Genomic DNA, 13627 nt, shown 5'->3' with positions numbered 1-13627 from the left:
CTGAACAGGGCACCAGAACACACACACACACTCATCCACACACTAGACCACAAGAACAGCTAAGGCTATAGCCGTACCTGCCACATGCTTGATTCTGTGAATGACCTCTTCATCTGTGGGCGTGGTGACCGGACTGACCACTTCTTCCATGTGCTGGGCCCGGATGTGGGCAAGCGGCCTTTTCCGTCTCCTCACGGTTGAAGCCTTCGTGTTCTTTTCCTTGGGTGACTGTCGGTGGGACTCGATGAACGTCGCCTCAACCTTTGTCAACTCAATCTCTGTTGGGAGAGTCAGAACAGGAGAGAAGTAATTTCATTGTGTTACACAATGACAATAAAGTGCTTGCTTGAAGTGGTCTTTTGAACCAAGCTGCACCTAAGGGAAGAACAGCCAAACCAGTGAGTGTCCTTGAAAATTCAATGGGAGATCTCATTATCTCGGATTGACATAGCACCCCTCAGTGGCCAGAGGAGGGAAATAATTGGCTCACAACCTGTATGTGGCCGCGCTGACTTTCTAAATCAAAATATGAAGCAGTTTGACGTTACAGAGTTTGGCCCATCAAGGGAGGTCTGTATGTACCACCTGGGTAGAGTCTGTCAAAAACAGAAGGCACACAACAAAAAGATGACGCATTTAAAACCAGAATGACTGCCTATAGCCGCAGGTTAAACAGATTGGCACCCATGATCACAAAGTCACGAGACCCTGAAATCTGACAAGGTCTGACTACTGGAGTCTACACCTGAAGCACACTGAGATCTGAAAGAACCAGAAACCCCCAGGATGAGACATTTTATTTAAGAATCGAGGGCTGAAAGATACAGAAGACAGAAAGGATCCAAAATGCTGGAGTGGCAAAAGCAGAACACAGAGATGTGACGATAAAGCACAGCACAGGGTGGTGCAAATGGTGACAAGCACCTCAACTGCCATCGGCTCGTGGCATACACAACATTCACGGCTTCAGAAAAGCAAACAGGATAACAGAAGAGCCCAGACTTTCTGCATAGCCCCTGTTGTCACTCCTCCTTTTGATACAGGACCATTGGCACTCACACCAGAAGATGTAGGGAAAGTTTTTACCCACTAAAGGCGCAACAAATATTATAATATAAAAAAAAATACTGTGTGTAATATATATATAGAGTATATGGTCACGCATGTGCCTCTGAGGACACCCTCCCTTACAGGCTCAATCGGGGTATGTGATGACCCGCCGGGGCGCTGTCAATAATGTGCTCTTCTTCTCTCCCCGCAGCTCTGAGAAACTGCCCAGTGCAGGCACTTAGCCCCGCCCCTTCCTGCCTGCGTAAGACAAGAATGCCAGGCGCCCAGAAGGAGGCGTCATTTGTGAACAGAGCAGCCCACCGGACGGAGCCTCCAGTGAATATTCTCGATTTACCTCGGCAAAGAGCCGGATTTCTTTGCTGTTTATTTTGCCCACACACTCTGTGTATTGAAGCCAGAAAGGTGTGATTTTATTTTTTTTTTTTGGTTGGACTTCTTTATTAAACGGGATGACCTGACTGGTGTCCCAAATATTTTTCCGCTTCATGACCTGTCATACCCTACCTTTACATATATTCCCAGGGATGCAGTGTTCCTTCCACATCCCAATGACAAGTGTGTTAAGTTCTCTGAGGACTCGGTGTGGGGTGCCCTGTGGCACACTGGCACTCTGTCCAGGGTTACTTCTCCTCTACCTAAAATAACCACTTTGCCCCTCCCCATGATTTTGAAATGGATCAAGCAGCATGATAAGGACGGATTTAAGGTTGTGCACCGAGACAACAAACAAACCTGGGACACCAAAGTGTGCAAAGTGGCCGACTCTGCCAGGGCCTCACCCCTAACGTCTACGAGTGCAATGGACTTTATGATTCAGCATACTGCGGGGTCACACCAGAATCCTAGATGAGAAGTCAAACAGCAACACGCCAAGGTAACGTATAAAGTACACAAGACAACACGTACCTAAATGTCGGAAGTAATCATCCAGGCCGCTCCAGAAGTTCTTTTCAATGAAGCTCTTGACCAGCCCCCAGGGTTGCTTTCTGTACCGGAGTTCAGTGGACACCCTGCAAGGCAAACAAGACGTTTATCTGTGTTTCCATGGCAACAGGGCAGGCACAGCAGGCCACACAGGAGTAACAAAGAACGAACACACACACACACACACACACACACACACACACACACAGTCAGGAGCAACAACAAGCACAGCACACTTGGACAAAATAACCTGAGGAGGTGCATGGCAGCTAAATAAAGATAACAGGCCATACCTGTTACAGAAAAAATACAAACTTAAAGGATTCTGACAAATGTGTTTATACACACTGGCAGACATAAGGCATTTTCATTTAGAGTTTGTAAAGGTAATTGTGGTCAAGTTTTGGAGACCCTGTCCCATCTGGGATGTCAGAAGATGAAGGAGTGAAGAGAGTCCCTCAAGTTACAGCAGTGGTTCTCAATCTGTGGGGCGGGGCGCAAATTAACAAAAGGGGGGGGGGGGGTGCGAAGATGTGAAAAAAAGAAAATGAGAATCAAAAATATGAAAAATGCATCTATTGAAACCAAAACAAATGAACTTAAACTACATTCTGATACTAGAAAAATAAATATAGAGTTAGATAAATGTCGGTAAAAGTTAAGTAGGTATAATAAAATATGCATCTATGAGATAGATAGATAGATAGATAGATAGATAGATAGATAGATAGATAGATAGATAGATAGATAGATAGATAGATAGATAGATAGATAGATAGATAGATAGATAGATAGATAGATAGATAGATAGATAGATAGATAGATAGATAGATACTTTATTAATCCCAAGGGGAAATTCACATTATATCATTAATTAAAAAAGAACAAATTGGTATTAGTGGGCTCCTTTCAAAAAAACATTAGGAGGGAGTGATTAAAACTTATGAAAACTCGGGTCGTAAATACTTAAAGGTTGAGAAACGGTGAGTTAGAGAATGACAATGTAATAGAAAGGGCAGTGGGGAAGGCAACATGGAACTTTAAACGTCCCTCAGCCTTGTGATTGCGGGGCAGCGAGAGGCTGCTATTGAGGCCCCTGCAAAGTTGTCTTGGTAAAAGTGAGCCAGCAGTCTTAGCCGGGATACCTGGGGCCACCAGTGGGAGCTCTGAGTAAGGTGACCCCAGGAGTTTCGTAGGGGCGATTTCTGGCCTAGCCATATGACAGGGGACATTGTGAAGCCGCCATCGAGGCACCCTGCTGGGTCACCTGGTGACTTTTGGTAAAAATTAGTCAACTGCCAGGCAGGGAAAGCTGGGGCCACTAGGGGGAGCTCTGGACAGATGACCACAGGGGTTTTGTAAAGCCATATGTGGCCGGAAGTGACCTTGGAAGTCCTACTGGGAATCAGAATTAATGGAGAGCACTGGCCATTAATCTGAGAGATTGTGACATTCAGAGATGTCTGAATTGATAGGCATGAAACCGAGCTGGCTGTTCATTTATCATTATCTGGTCATTAATCACAAATTAGTCATTCATTAGCTGATAATAGATTAATCTGGTCATTAATCTAGCACTATCCTTAATAGATAGATAGATAGATAGATAGATAGATAGATAGATAGATAGATAGATAGATAGATAGATAGATAGATAGATAGATAGATACTTTATTAATCCCAATGGGAAATTCACAATTTAACCTAACTGGCCATTAATCTCTTGAGACTGTGACATTCAGAGATGTCTGTGTTAAAGGCATGAAACCTAGTTGGCCATTGATCCCTCATTATCCGTTATTAAAAAATAATTAATTAATTAATCATTAACTGGCCATTAATCGATTACACTCTCTCATTAATCAAACCTAGCTGGCCATTAATCTCTGAGACTGTGACATTCACAGATGCCTGTGTTAAAGGCATGAAACCTCGTTGGCCATTGACCCCACAAGATCTGGCTAATAATCATTTGTAATTGAATAATAATTAATCAATTAATTAATCATTAACTGGACATCAATCTATTATCATTTTTCATTATTTGTCATTAATCTAACTTAACTAGCAATAAATTTTTGCAAATGTGACATTCAGATCTGTGTGTTATAGGTGTGAAACATAGGAGGCTATTAATTGTTAGTCAATTAATTTGTCATTAATTGTCCATTAATGATCCTGCCTCTTAATGATCAGTGGGGAAAGGGATCTCAGAATTTAAATTTCAGAAATGCATTGGAATCGTGTCATTCGTAAAATACACTAATTATAAATTTTGCACACTTTCTAAACAAAGTTTTACCCTTGCCACTTCCTTTGGGTCAATTTTGACCCACCAAATACTTCAGTGGAGTTTATTTTCCATTTAAGGTTTTCTTGCCATAAAACCTCCTGAATGTTATCTTTTCTTAAACGTCTTTGACAGTACAGATTAGGATGGGTGCTGATACACCATGACGACGATGACAGGCTGATCGACAAACCCCCAACTTTTATTAACCTGCCTGAAAGCTGCCCTCGCTAGTTCAGGGCGTTAACAGCCTGCCAGTCCCCGACACCATCGGTGGCCGCTTACCTGAGACGACACTTGTTCTTGGCGACTCGTGTTAACGTGTAGCGGTTGAGAGTGTAGAAGTAGTCGTGATACGGGACGTCGTGCGTTATGACCTCGGCGTCGATGACGTAACACTCGCTCTCTTGACTGGCCTTGTACAGAGTCTGAAAATACAACAAGGAACACACAAAGTGAGGCCTTGGAGGGGCTGGGAGAACGTGGGCTCTGTTTTTTGTTTCAGTCCTGTGGAACCAGTAAAGGGGGCACCAACACTCCAACACCAACACAAATCCGAATTTAAATGACAATTTATTACAATAAAGATATGAAAGTGTGATATAACAGTCTCACAGCACAAGCCTTCCTTTCTCTACCTTCTGCCTTTCTCTCTTTCTTCCTCTGGTGACCGTTGTCCACTTCCTCCTGACTCTGACCTTGGCATCTTTTAAAGAAGACTCAGGAGCACTTCTGGTGTCATGACTCTGCTGCTGGAGGTACTTCCAGGGTGAGGCGGAAGTTCCCTAGAATGGGGACGATGTGTTTCTGCAGCTCCCCTCGTGGCACGGATGTAATACCACAAGGCTGCACTACTGGACTACAAATCCCAGCTTGCCCTGCTGGCATCCATGTAGGCACCACTGCCCAGGAGGACTGCCATCTAATGTGTCTGGGAGGCAAATAGTCCGTGTGAATTTCCTTCCAGAAAACTGTCCTTCCGGCCAGGTAATGGGCCATGAGCCGTCCAGGCCGGAACGCCAGCCCATGCCTGATGTCCGTTACATAACGTGGTGCATAACTCACATTAAATTTACAACTTAACGACAGATGATACAGATAAAGCACCCTTGACAAGTCAGAGAAGCTTCTGGGACAAGCAGTTCATCTCCAGGGGGTTTCACCAATCGTGTGTGTGACGTCACAAGGTCCAGAGCCACATGTGCTGCTTATGGGGCATTAAGGAGAATCCATCCACCTGGAGATAAGAGATGGCGTCCATGCATCAACGCTACTGCTGAACGATCATCAAGACGACCTTTCGCCTGACACACACGTGAGCGTTATCATGATACAAAGTGTTATTTAAAGGTTTGTGACTTGGAAGACGGGGTATACAGGGTTTTTAATAGGGCTCTCCATGCAGACTTTACTATTAATTATTATTTTCTATTACTCATTTCATTTTGTTTGCGTCTTATTATTCTATTTTAATAAATGCTAAATCTTGAATGGACTGATGTAATGCAGTACACACATGGTACCTGATGTGGGGAGAATGGCACTTTCTTTCACGCAGGGTTAGCTGGGTGAGGGGGGGGGGGGCACCCCCAACAGAATGCAGCATGGTGGGGGTTATGTATCACTGGTGTGCCGAGTTGTGGTCGATGACCAAGTTGTGTCAGCCTTCAGGTTTAGGTTACAGCCGAGGACGCCCATGAGCTGCTCACGCTAAGGCCGGCGAGTGTGATGTGGAGTACTGAGGAGCGGCAGACCGTACAGACGGACGTCACACATAATCAGTCGTTTACCCTCCAAACAAATGAGCCTAAACCCGTCAACAAGAAGGAATGTTATCATGTGTATATATGTTAATACCGCATAAATCTGTCTGGTGTCCCCCACTGTACTGATGCAGATTTGGTGCAGGTCCTTCGTCACCGTCACCAATGCTCAGCCCACTGTTGCAATCGGGACAGCAGGCGCGTGATCCTTTGTCGCACTTTTCTTTCAATATTTTCTCCGTTGCTTGCACATGAGAGGGTAGAATGTCAGCGCTTGATCCGCACGATCGACATGACCCTTGTGTTGGGGATGAGTTATAAGGAAAGATGAAAAGAGCCGAGCCTTTAGAGTTTAAGCAAAAGAAGATTAAGAGGAGACGTGAGGAGAGTTTAACTCTTTGAAGGCTGAATATTTTTTCTAAAAAACACAGCTTTCTGAAAAGCTCACAATGCACTGGTTTCACACATAAATCAACATAAAATGTCTGTTCTACGTGCTGTGGCTGCTGTTGGCGCCTGTTGTGCATCTCTGGCTGCAGTGGCAGCACAGGGGCAGCTCGATGGCCAGCAGGAATGCACAACGGGCCGGCTACCTCTCTGTCTTTGCAGAGCAGTTGGGCGATGGTGGCAGCCGCAGTGTGACACAATATGATTTGTTCCTCTTGTCATTATAAGTGGTGGTCTTCCTAGGCGAACGCTGCTGTAGGTGTATCAACTACACAGACGTGTTCAGCACCACGATCACCTGGGGACTGATAGGCTGATGCTGGTACCTCACTTTTGTTTTTGATGTCCATCTCCAAATCACTTGCTTCAAACTCTGAAAAGTCTGAGTCCGATTCAGTGATAATACATAATATGTCCATGGAGTATTTTGCTTTGCATATTTGCTTTAGTCTCGCCAGATGTCGATGCCATTTTAGAGACTGTTTGCTCTTTACTACTCATGCACACGCAGGGAATCCGAGGTCAAATCAGCAAAGCTACGTAACTTTCCTTCAAGCAAAGAGAGTCAGACTAAAATGTAAGGGCGAGTTCTTTTTTTTTTTTGTTCTTTATTTCGTCTTATACGATTTCTCGTATTAGAAATTTGTTAGTTTTCGCATACCCCTTGGGGTTAGAGCGCAGGGTCAGCCATTGTACAGCGCCCCTGGAGCAATTACAGGTTAAGGGTCTTGCTCAAGGGCCCAGCAGAGTAGGATCTCTTTTGGCAGTGACGGGGATTCAAACCGGCAACCTTCTGGATACCAGCGCAGATCCTTAGTCTCAGAGCCACCACTCCGCCCACAGTTTTGTGGCAGTTTACGGCCGATTACCGTCCTCTACCCCTGAATTTCGACAAAAGTCAACGTCAGCCATGAAAGAGTTAAAATTATGACACTATCAACGTCCAGAGAGTGTTCAGAAGACATTAAGAAGGCTAACAGAATGTTAGGTTATATAGCGCCTTGATGTGTGGAGTACAAGTCACAAGAGGTGACACTCAAGGTTTATAACACACTGGTGAGGCCTCATCTGGAGTATTGGGTGCAGTTTTGGTCTCCAGTCTACAAAAAGGACATAACAGGACCAGAAAAGGTCCAGAGGAGAGCAACTGGGCTGATTGAGGGGCTACAGGGGATGAGTTATGAGAAAAGATGAAAAGAACTGAGCCTTTACAGTTTAAGAAAAAGAAGATTAAGAGGAGACCTGACTGAAGTGTTTAAAATTATGAAGGGAATTAGTCCAGTGGATCAAGATGGTGACTTTAAAATGAGTTCATCAAGAACACAGGGAGACAGTTGGAAACTTCATCCATCCATCCATCCATTTTCCAACCCGCTGAATCCGAACACAGGGTCACGGGGGTCTGCTGGAGCCAATCCCAGCCAACACAGGGCACAAGGCAGGAACCAGTCCTGGGCAGGGTGCCAACCCACCGCAGGACACACATAAACACACCCACACACCAAGCACACACCAAGCTCACACTAGGGCCAAATTTAGAATCGCCAATCCACCTAACCTGCATGTCTTTGGACTGTGGGAGGAAACCGGAGTGCCCGGAGGAAACCCACATCCACCCATTTACCAACCCGCTGAAAACTGTTAAAGGCAAATTTCATAATTTTTTCTTTACACAAAGAACGATAGACACTTGGAATAGGCTACCAAGTAGCGTGGTAGACAGTAAGACGTTGGGGACTTTCAAAACTCGACTTGATGTTATTTTGGAAGAAATAAGTGGACAGGACTGGTGAGCTTTGTTGGGCTGAATGGCCTGTTCTCGTCTAGAGTGTTCTAATGTTCAAACAGATATGAAAACGAGTATATAAGCCACCATATTAAAGCTACAGAACTATTCAAAATGATAGCTGTGAAAAGTGTTATTTAATAATTAGATAAGAACGGCGCTATATAAAACAGGTATTATTATAGTTAAAACACGTAGATAGCTATAAAAAATGCTTCACAAATTATATGAAAGGAACTATAGAAATTAGTCAGATAGGAAGATGAACATAATAAGTACAATTTAAGACGTGAAAGGCACATAGAAAGAAAACAACTAATTATAAAGACTTTTTAACTAACTAAAACACTATTTAAGACTTTATGGACTTTCAAAAACACAATGTTTTTTTTTTTGGAAGAAATAAGTGGACAGGACTAGCGGGCTTTGTTGGGCTGAATGGCCTGTTCTCTTCTAGAGTGTTCTAATGTTCTAATATTCTAATACCAGTAAACCGAAAGAATCGCAAATCCAAGAATGGCAATCGCTTTCTGTTCCCTCCGATCTTTGGAGGGATGAAAAATCATGGAGGGTGGGTGCATCCTGGGAAAGTTTTCATTTAATTAAATAAATATATTTGTACTAAAGTTGTTTCTTTTTGGAGCCGTGACTCCTTTGGTTCTGGTGTTTCAGAAGCGCGTTGTAGGCACCTTTGTCCATCGTTTTTATCCATGCGGTCTCGTTTTTGTTTTTCTATGGCTGTGTCGTTAGCTAGAAGACGTTTGCTGACGGCGGCAGATTCACGTGCTGAAGTGACGATGGCAGCGGATCCGGGTTTGGAGATCTACATTACTAAACGAATGTTGTATATGCGGTGGTGTGCGCGTACGCCTTTGGGCGGCAGTTGTATTGTGCACGGCTTGCTTCTGGCCTCTGGCATCCATGCATAAATACAACCTGGCGTGCACGCTTTACTTCAAGTTTAGTTTACAGGTTGTGTTGTGTTGTTTGGGTGCCACCTACTGACTCTGGGAAGCCGCTGGGTTTGACTTTGTGGCACTGAGGTGCTCTGCGCATGCGCTTTCGGCATGGCTTGCTTCTGGCGTCTGGCATCCGTGCATATATACAACCTTCGTTTAGTAATATAGATATGTGATGACCCCTAGTGGCCACACCTGCTATTAAATGGCACTGGCGCACTGAGCAGTGACGATGTTGCAGATGAGCACAGTCAAAATCAGAAACATGAGACTGAAACACTGAACAAGAACAGCAGGCACAGGAGATACAAATAATTTCAATACCAACAGGAGAAAAACTGAGAAGAAGAACCTGCACAGGAGCTCTCAGTTCTGATCCAAATCCCAGATAATGAGAGCTCTGCTGCACCAATGACGGCAAAGGCCGCGACCTCTGAGAACACGCCCCCTGGCAACAGGGAGTGCATTTTGACGACGAGCCTCTAGAAATGATATAACATTATGGCGGTGCATATTAACACTGATTATAGTAAATAGAAAGAAAAACTTCATTCCAGAGGCAACACATGAACAAAACACCAAGCTAGAAATATTCAAAACCTCATACTCTGGGAAGGAATTGTTTAAAAAATAAAATAAAATAAAAGTGTTAACGCCATAATCGTTTGTCAATTGAGTTATCTGACGCCTCTGACCAGAATGATCTAATAATCTATGGCTGCAGTCGTACCTACAGGGTTGCTTCGGCACTGAAATGTCATCTGGGAGTGACACACAAACCTCCTACCTGTGTTTCGGTGACCGTGGCAGTTTTAGGCGCTAGAGGGTTGGTTAGCGTGATTGTATACATGATCTCCCTCGTCTGGTTGCCATTGTCTTCCTTTCTCCAAGGATGATACACCATGTCTGTGAGAAACAAGACCAACAGGAGAAATGAATTTAAACAAAGGAAGAGGGCAGAGAGTCGCTGGTGTCAGGACACCCTGTGCAGCCTCTCGTGCAGTCCAGGGGAACAGAGAGGTCAAAGGGCGTGGAAAAGAGTCATAAATAAAAAAGGGCGTGGAAAAAGTCATAAATAACTGATTCCCAGATCACACGTCTCTGCCACCATCATGTTGGACTGAACGACTGCTGAGCTGCTGGGCCGGGTCTGCACCCTCTGTGTGTGGAGGTCAGCCAGTGGTTGGACGTTTGGGGGACTAAGCCATTAATGAGCAGAGAGGTTGATAAAGCGCTTTGCCACTCCCACCACACGACACACCACCTCAGGACCCCAAATTTAGGACCCAAGTGCAGCCGTGCAAAGGGTGACACCTCAGCACCACACGAGTTCAAATGGGATGGAACAGTGGGAGGTTTTTTATACGGTGGCTGGAGTGCCAATCCTGCCACCATCTCCCAAGTTTTCCCAACAGGTTGGAGGCCCTACTTGCCGGGCTGAATGCGGGTTAACGTCACACCCAGGATGGAGAGGTCGCAGGTTAAGGATCTTACTCAAGGGGCTACAATGGAGTGGAGTCACTTGTGGTGTTACCATCTGATTGCCATTGCAGATCCCGAGCCTTAGAGCCACCACTCCAGCCATTAATGAGCAGGATGCCTGAAAAAATGTCTGATGGGTGTGAATACATATTTAGGGGGCAAACACACTTGAGAGGGTTTAACTAAGGCACAGAACAAGTGCTTAGAAGAAGATGAAGATGAAGATGAAGCAGAAGAAGATGGCAGACCTCAGGTAACAGGAACAAGATTTGCATGATGCTGTGTTTCCATTCTGCAGTCAGTGTGGCCCCCTAGTGGCTAAATTGATGATCTGTAGTTCACAAGGCCTGCTGGTTTGTTCAGCCCTGGAGGCCTGCAAGGTGACCCTGACAGTGTCATTTAACCTGAACGAGCTTACACTACAGAGAGAAGTGTCAGAAAAGAACCTGGGCATGGTGGTCACTGCAGAAAGAAAAATGTGGAGCACTGGTGTGGTTTTGTATATTCAGGTAAATGGAGTCTGATAGAGTCCTCTACACTGAGTACACGTTTAGGGTATTAAAACAGGAAAGGAAGGAGTCAGGGATGCACATGTGGCGCTGGGGCATATTTTTAGAGAAGAACAAGTGCCAAATGCCACCTGGGACTGCTGGATCTAGGACATTAACATAGAAGACCCACTTTGGTAATTACTTTCCTTGTGAGAAAAACTAATCAGTTCAAACCAGTATGGAAAAAGGAAGAAGTTCATCTCAATGGGAAATGTCAAAGAGAACGATAAAAAAGAAACATTTTACAGTATGAAAGGCCCTATATAATGACATATATATATATATATATATATATATATATATACATATATATATGGTACTATAGATAGATAGATAGATAGATAGATAGATAGATAGATAGATAGATATGAAAGGCACTATATACAGTGGTGTGAAAAAGTATTTGCCCCCTTCCTGATTTCTTATTCTTTTGCATGTTTGTCACACAAAATGTTTCTGATCATCAAACACATTTAACCATTAGTCAAATATAACACAAGTAAACACAAAATGCAGTTTTTAAATGATGGTGTTTATTATTTAGGGAGAAACAAAATCCAAACCTACATGGCCCTGTGTGAAAAAGTAATTGCCCCCTTGTTAAAAAATAACCTAACTGTGGTGTATCACACCTGAGTTCAATTTCCATAGCCACCCCCAGGCCTGATTACTGCCACACCTGTTTCAATCAAGAAATCACTTAAATAGGAGCTGCCTGACACAGAGAAGTAGACCAAAAGCACCTCAAAAGCTAGACATCATGCCAAGATCCAAAGAAATTCAGGAACAAATGAGAACAGAAGTAATTGAGATCTATCAGTCTGGTAAAGGTTATAAAGCCATTTCTATAGCTTTGGGACTCCAGCGAACCACAGTGAGAGCCATTATCCACAAATGGCAAAAACATGGAACAGTGGTGAACCTTCCCAGGAGTGGCCGGCCGACCAAAATTACCCCAAGAGCGCAGAGACGACTCATCCGAGAGGTCACAAAAGACCCCAGGACAACGTCTAAAGAACTGCAGGCCTCACTTGCCTCAATTAAGGTCAGTGTTCACGACTCCACCATAAGAAAGAGACTGGGCAAAAACGGCCTGCATGGCAGATTTCCAAGACGCAAACCACTGTTAAGCAAAAAGAACATTAGGGCTCGTCTCAATTTTGCTAAGAAACATCTCAATGATTGCCAAGACTTTTGGGAAAATATCTTGTGGACTGATGAGTCAAAAGTTGAACTTTTTGGAAGGCAAATGTCCCGTTACATCTGGCGTAAAAGGAACACAGCATTTCAGAAAAAGAACATCATACCAACAGTAAAATATGGTGGTGGTAGTGTGATGGTCTGGGGTTGTTTTGCTGCTTCAGGACCTGGAAGGCTTGCTGTGATAGATGGAACCATGAATTCTACTGTCTACCAAAAAATCCTGAAGGAGAATGTCCGGCCATCTGTTCGTCAACTCAAGCTGAAGCGATCTTGGGTGCTGCAACAGGACAATGACCCAAAACACACCAGCAAATCCACCTCTGAATGGCTGAAGAAAAACAAAATGAAGACTTTGGAGTGGCCTAGTCAAAGTCCTGACCTGAATCCAATTGAGATGCTATGGCATGACCTTAAAAAGGCGGTTCATGCTAGAAAACCCTCAAATAAAGCTGAATTACAACAATTTTGCAAAGATGAGTGGGCCAAAATTCCTCCAGAGCGCTGTAAAAGACTCATTGCAAGTTATTGTAAACGCTTGATTGCAGTTATTGCTGCTAAGGGTGGCCCAACCAGTTATTAGGTTCAGGGGGCAATTACTTTTTCACACAGGGCCATGTAGGTTTGGATTTTTTTTTCTCCCTAAACAATAAAAACCACCATTTACAAACTGCATTTTGTGTTTACTTGTGTTATATTTGACTAATGGTTAAATGTGTTTGATGATCAGAAACATTTTGTGTGACAAACATGCAAAAGAATAAGAAATCAGGAAGGGGGCAAATAGTTTTTCACACCACTGTAAATATATGCCTATCTATAATAGATAGATAGATAGATAGATAGATAGATAGATAGATAGATAGATAGATAGATAGATAGATATGCAAGGCACTATAAGATAGATAGATAGATAGATAGATAGATAGATAGATAGATAGATAGATAGATAGATAGATAGATAGATAGATAGATAGATAGATAGATATGCAAGGCACTATAAGATAGATAGATAGATAGATAGATAGATAGATAGATAGATAGATAGATAGATATGCAAGGCACTATAAGATAGATAGATAGATAGATAGATAGATAGATAGATAGATAGATAGATAGATAGATAGATAGATAGATAGATAGATAGATAGATA

At 43.5% G+C, this 13627-nt stretch overlaps 1 protein-coding gene across 10 annotated transcripts in view; it reads right to left on the bottom strand.

The window, feature by feature from the left end:
• gramd1ba (GRAM domain containing 1Ba) overlaps positions 1-13627 on the bottom strand; it is a 369918-nt gene that overhangs the window by 17795 nt on the left and 338496 nt on the right. For all 10 annotated transcript variants that reach the window (XM_051931902.1, XM_051931899.1, XM_028810431.2 and 7 more), the window contains 4 exons: positions 10028-10146; positions 4571-4713; positions 1978-2081; positions 78-278 (listed from right to left, as the gene is read on the bottom strand). In XM_051931902.1, the coding sequence (XP_051787862.1) occupies positions 78-278; positions 1978-2081; positions 4571-4713; positions 10028-10146 (567 nt within the window). The remainder of the gene's footprint in view (positions 1-77; positions 279-1977; positions 2082-4570; positions 4714-10027; positions 10147-13627) is intronic.

Source organism: Erpetoichthys calabaricus, chromosome 9, assembly GCF_900747795.2.
Source record: "Erpetoichthys calabaricus chromosome 9, fErpCal1.3, whole genome shotgun sequence".
In the NCBI taxonomy this organism is placed as follows: domain Eukaryota; kingdom Metazoa; phylum Chordata; class Cladistia; order Polypteriformes; family Polypteridae; genus Erpetoichthys; species Erpetoichthys calabaricus.
This window is presented reverse-complemented; position numbering and strand designations above follow the sequence as displayed.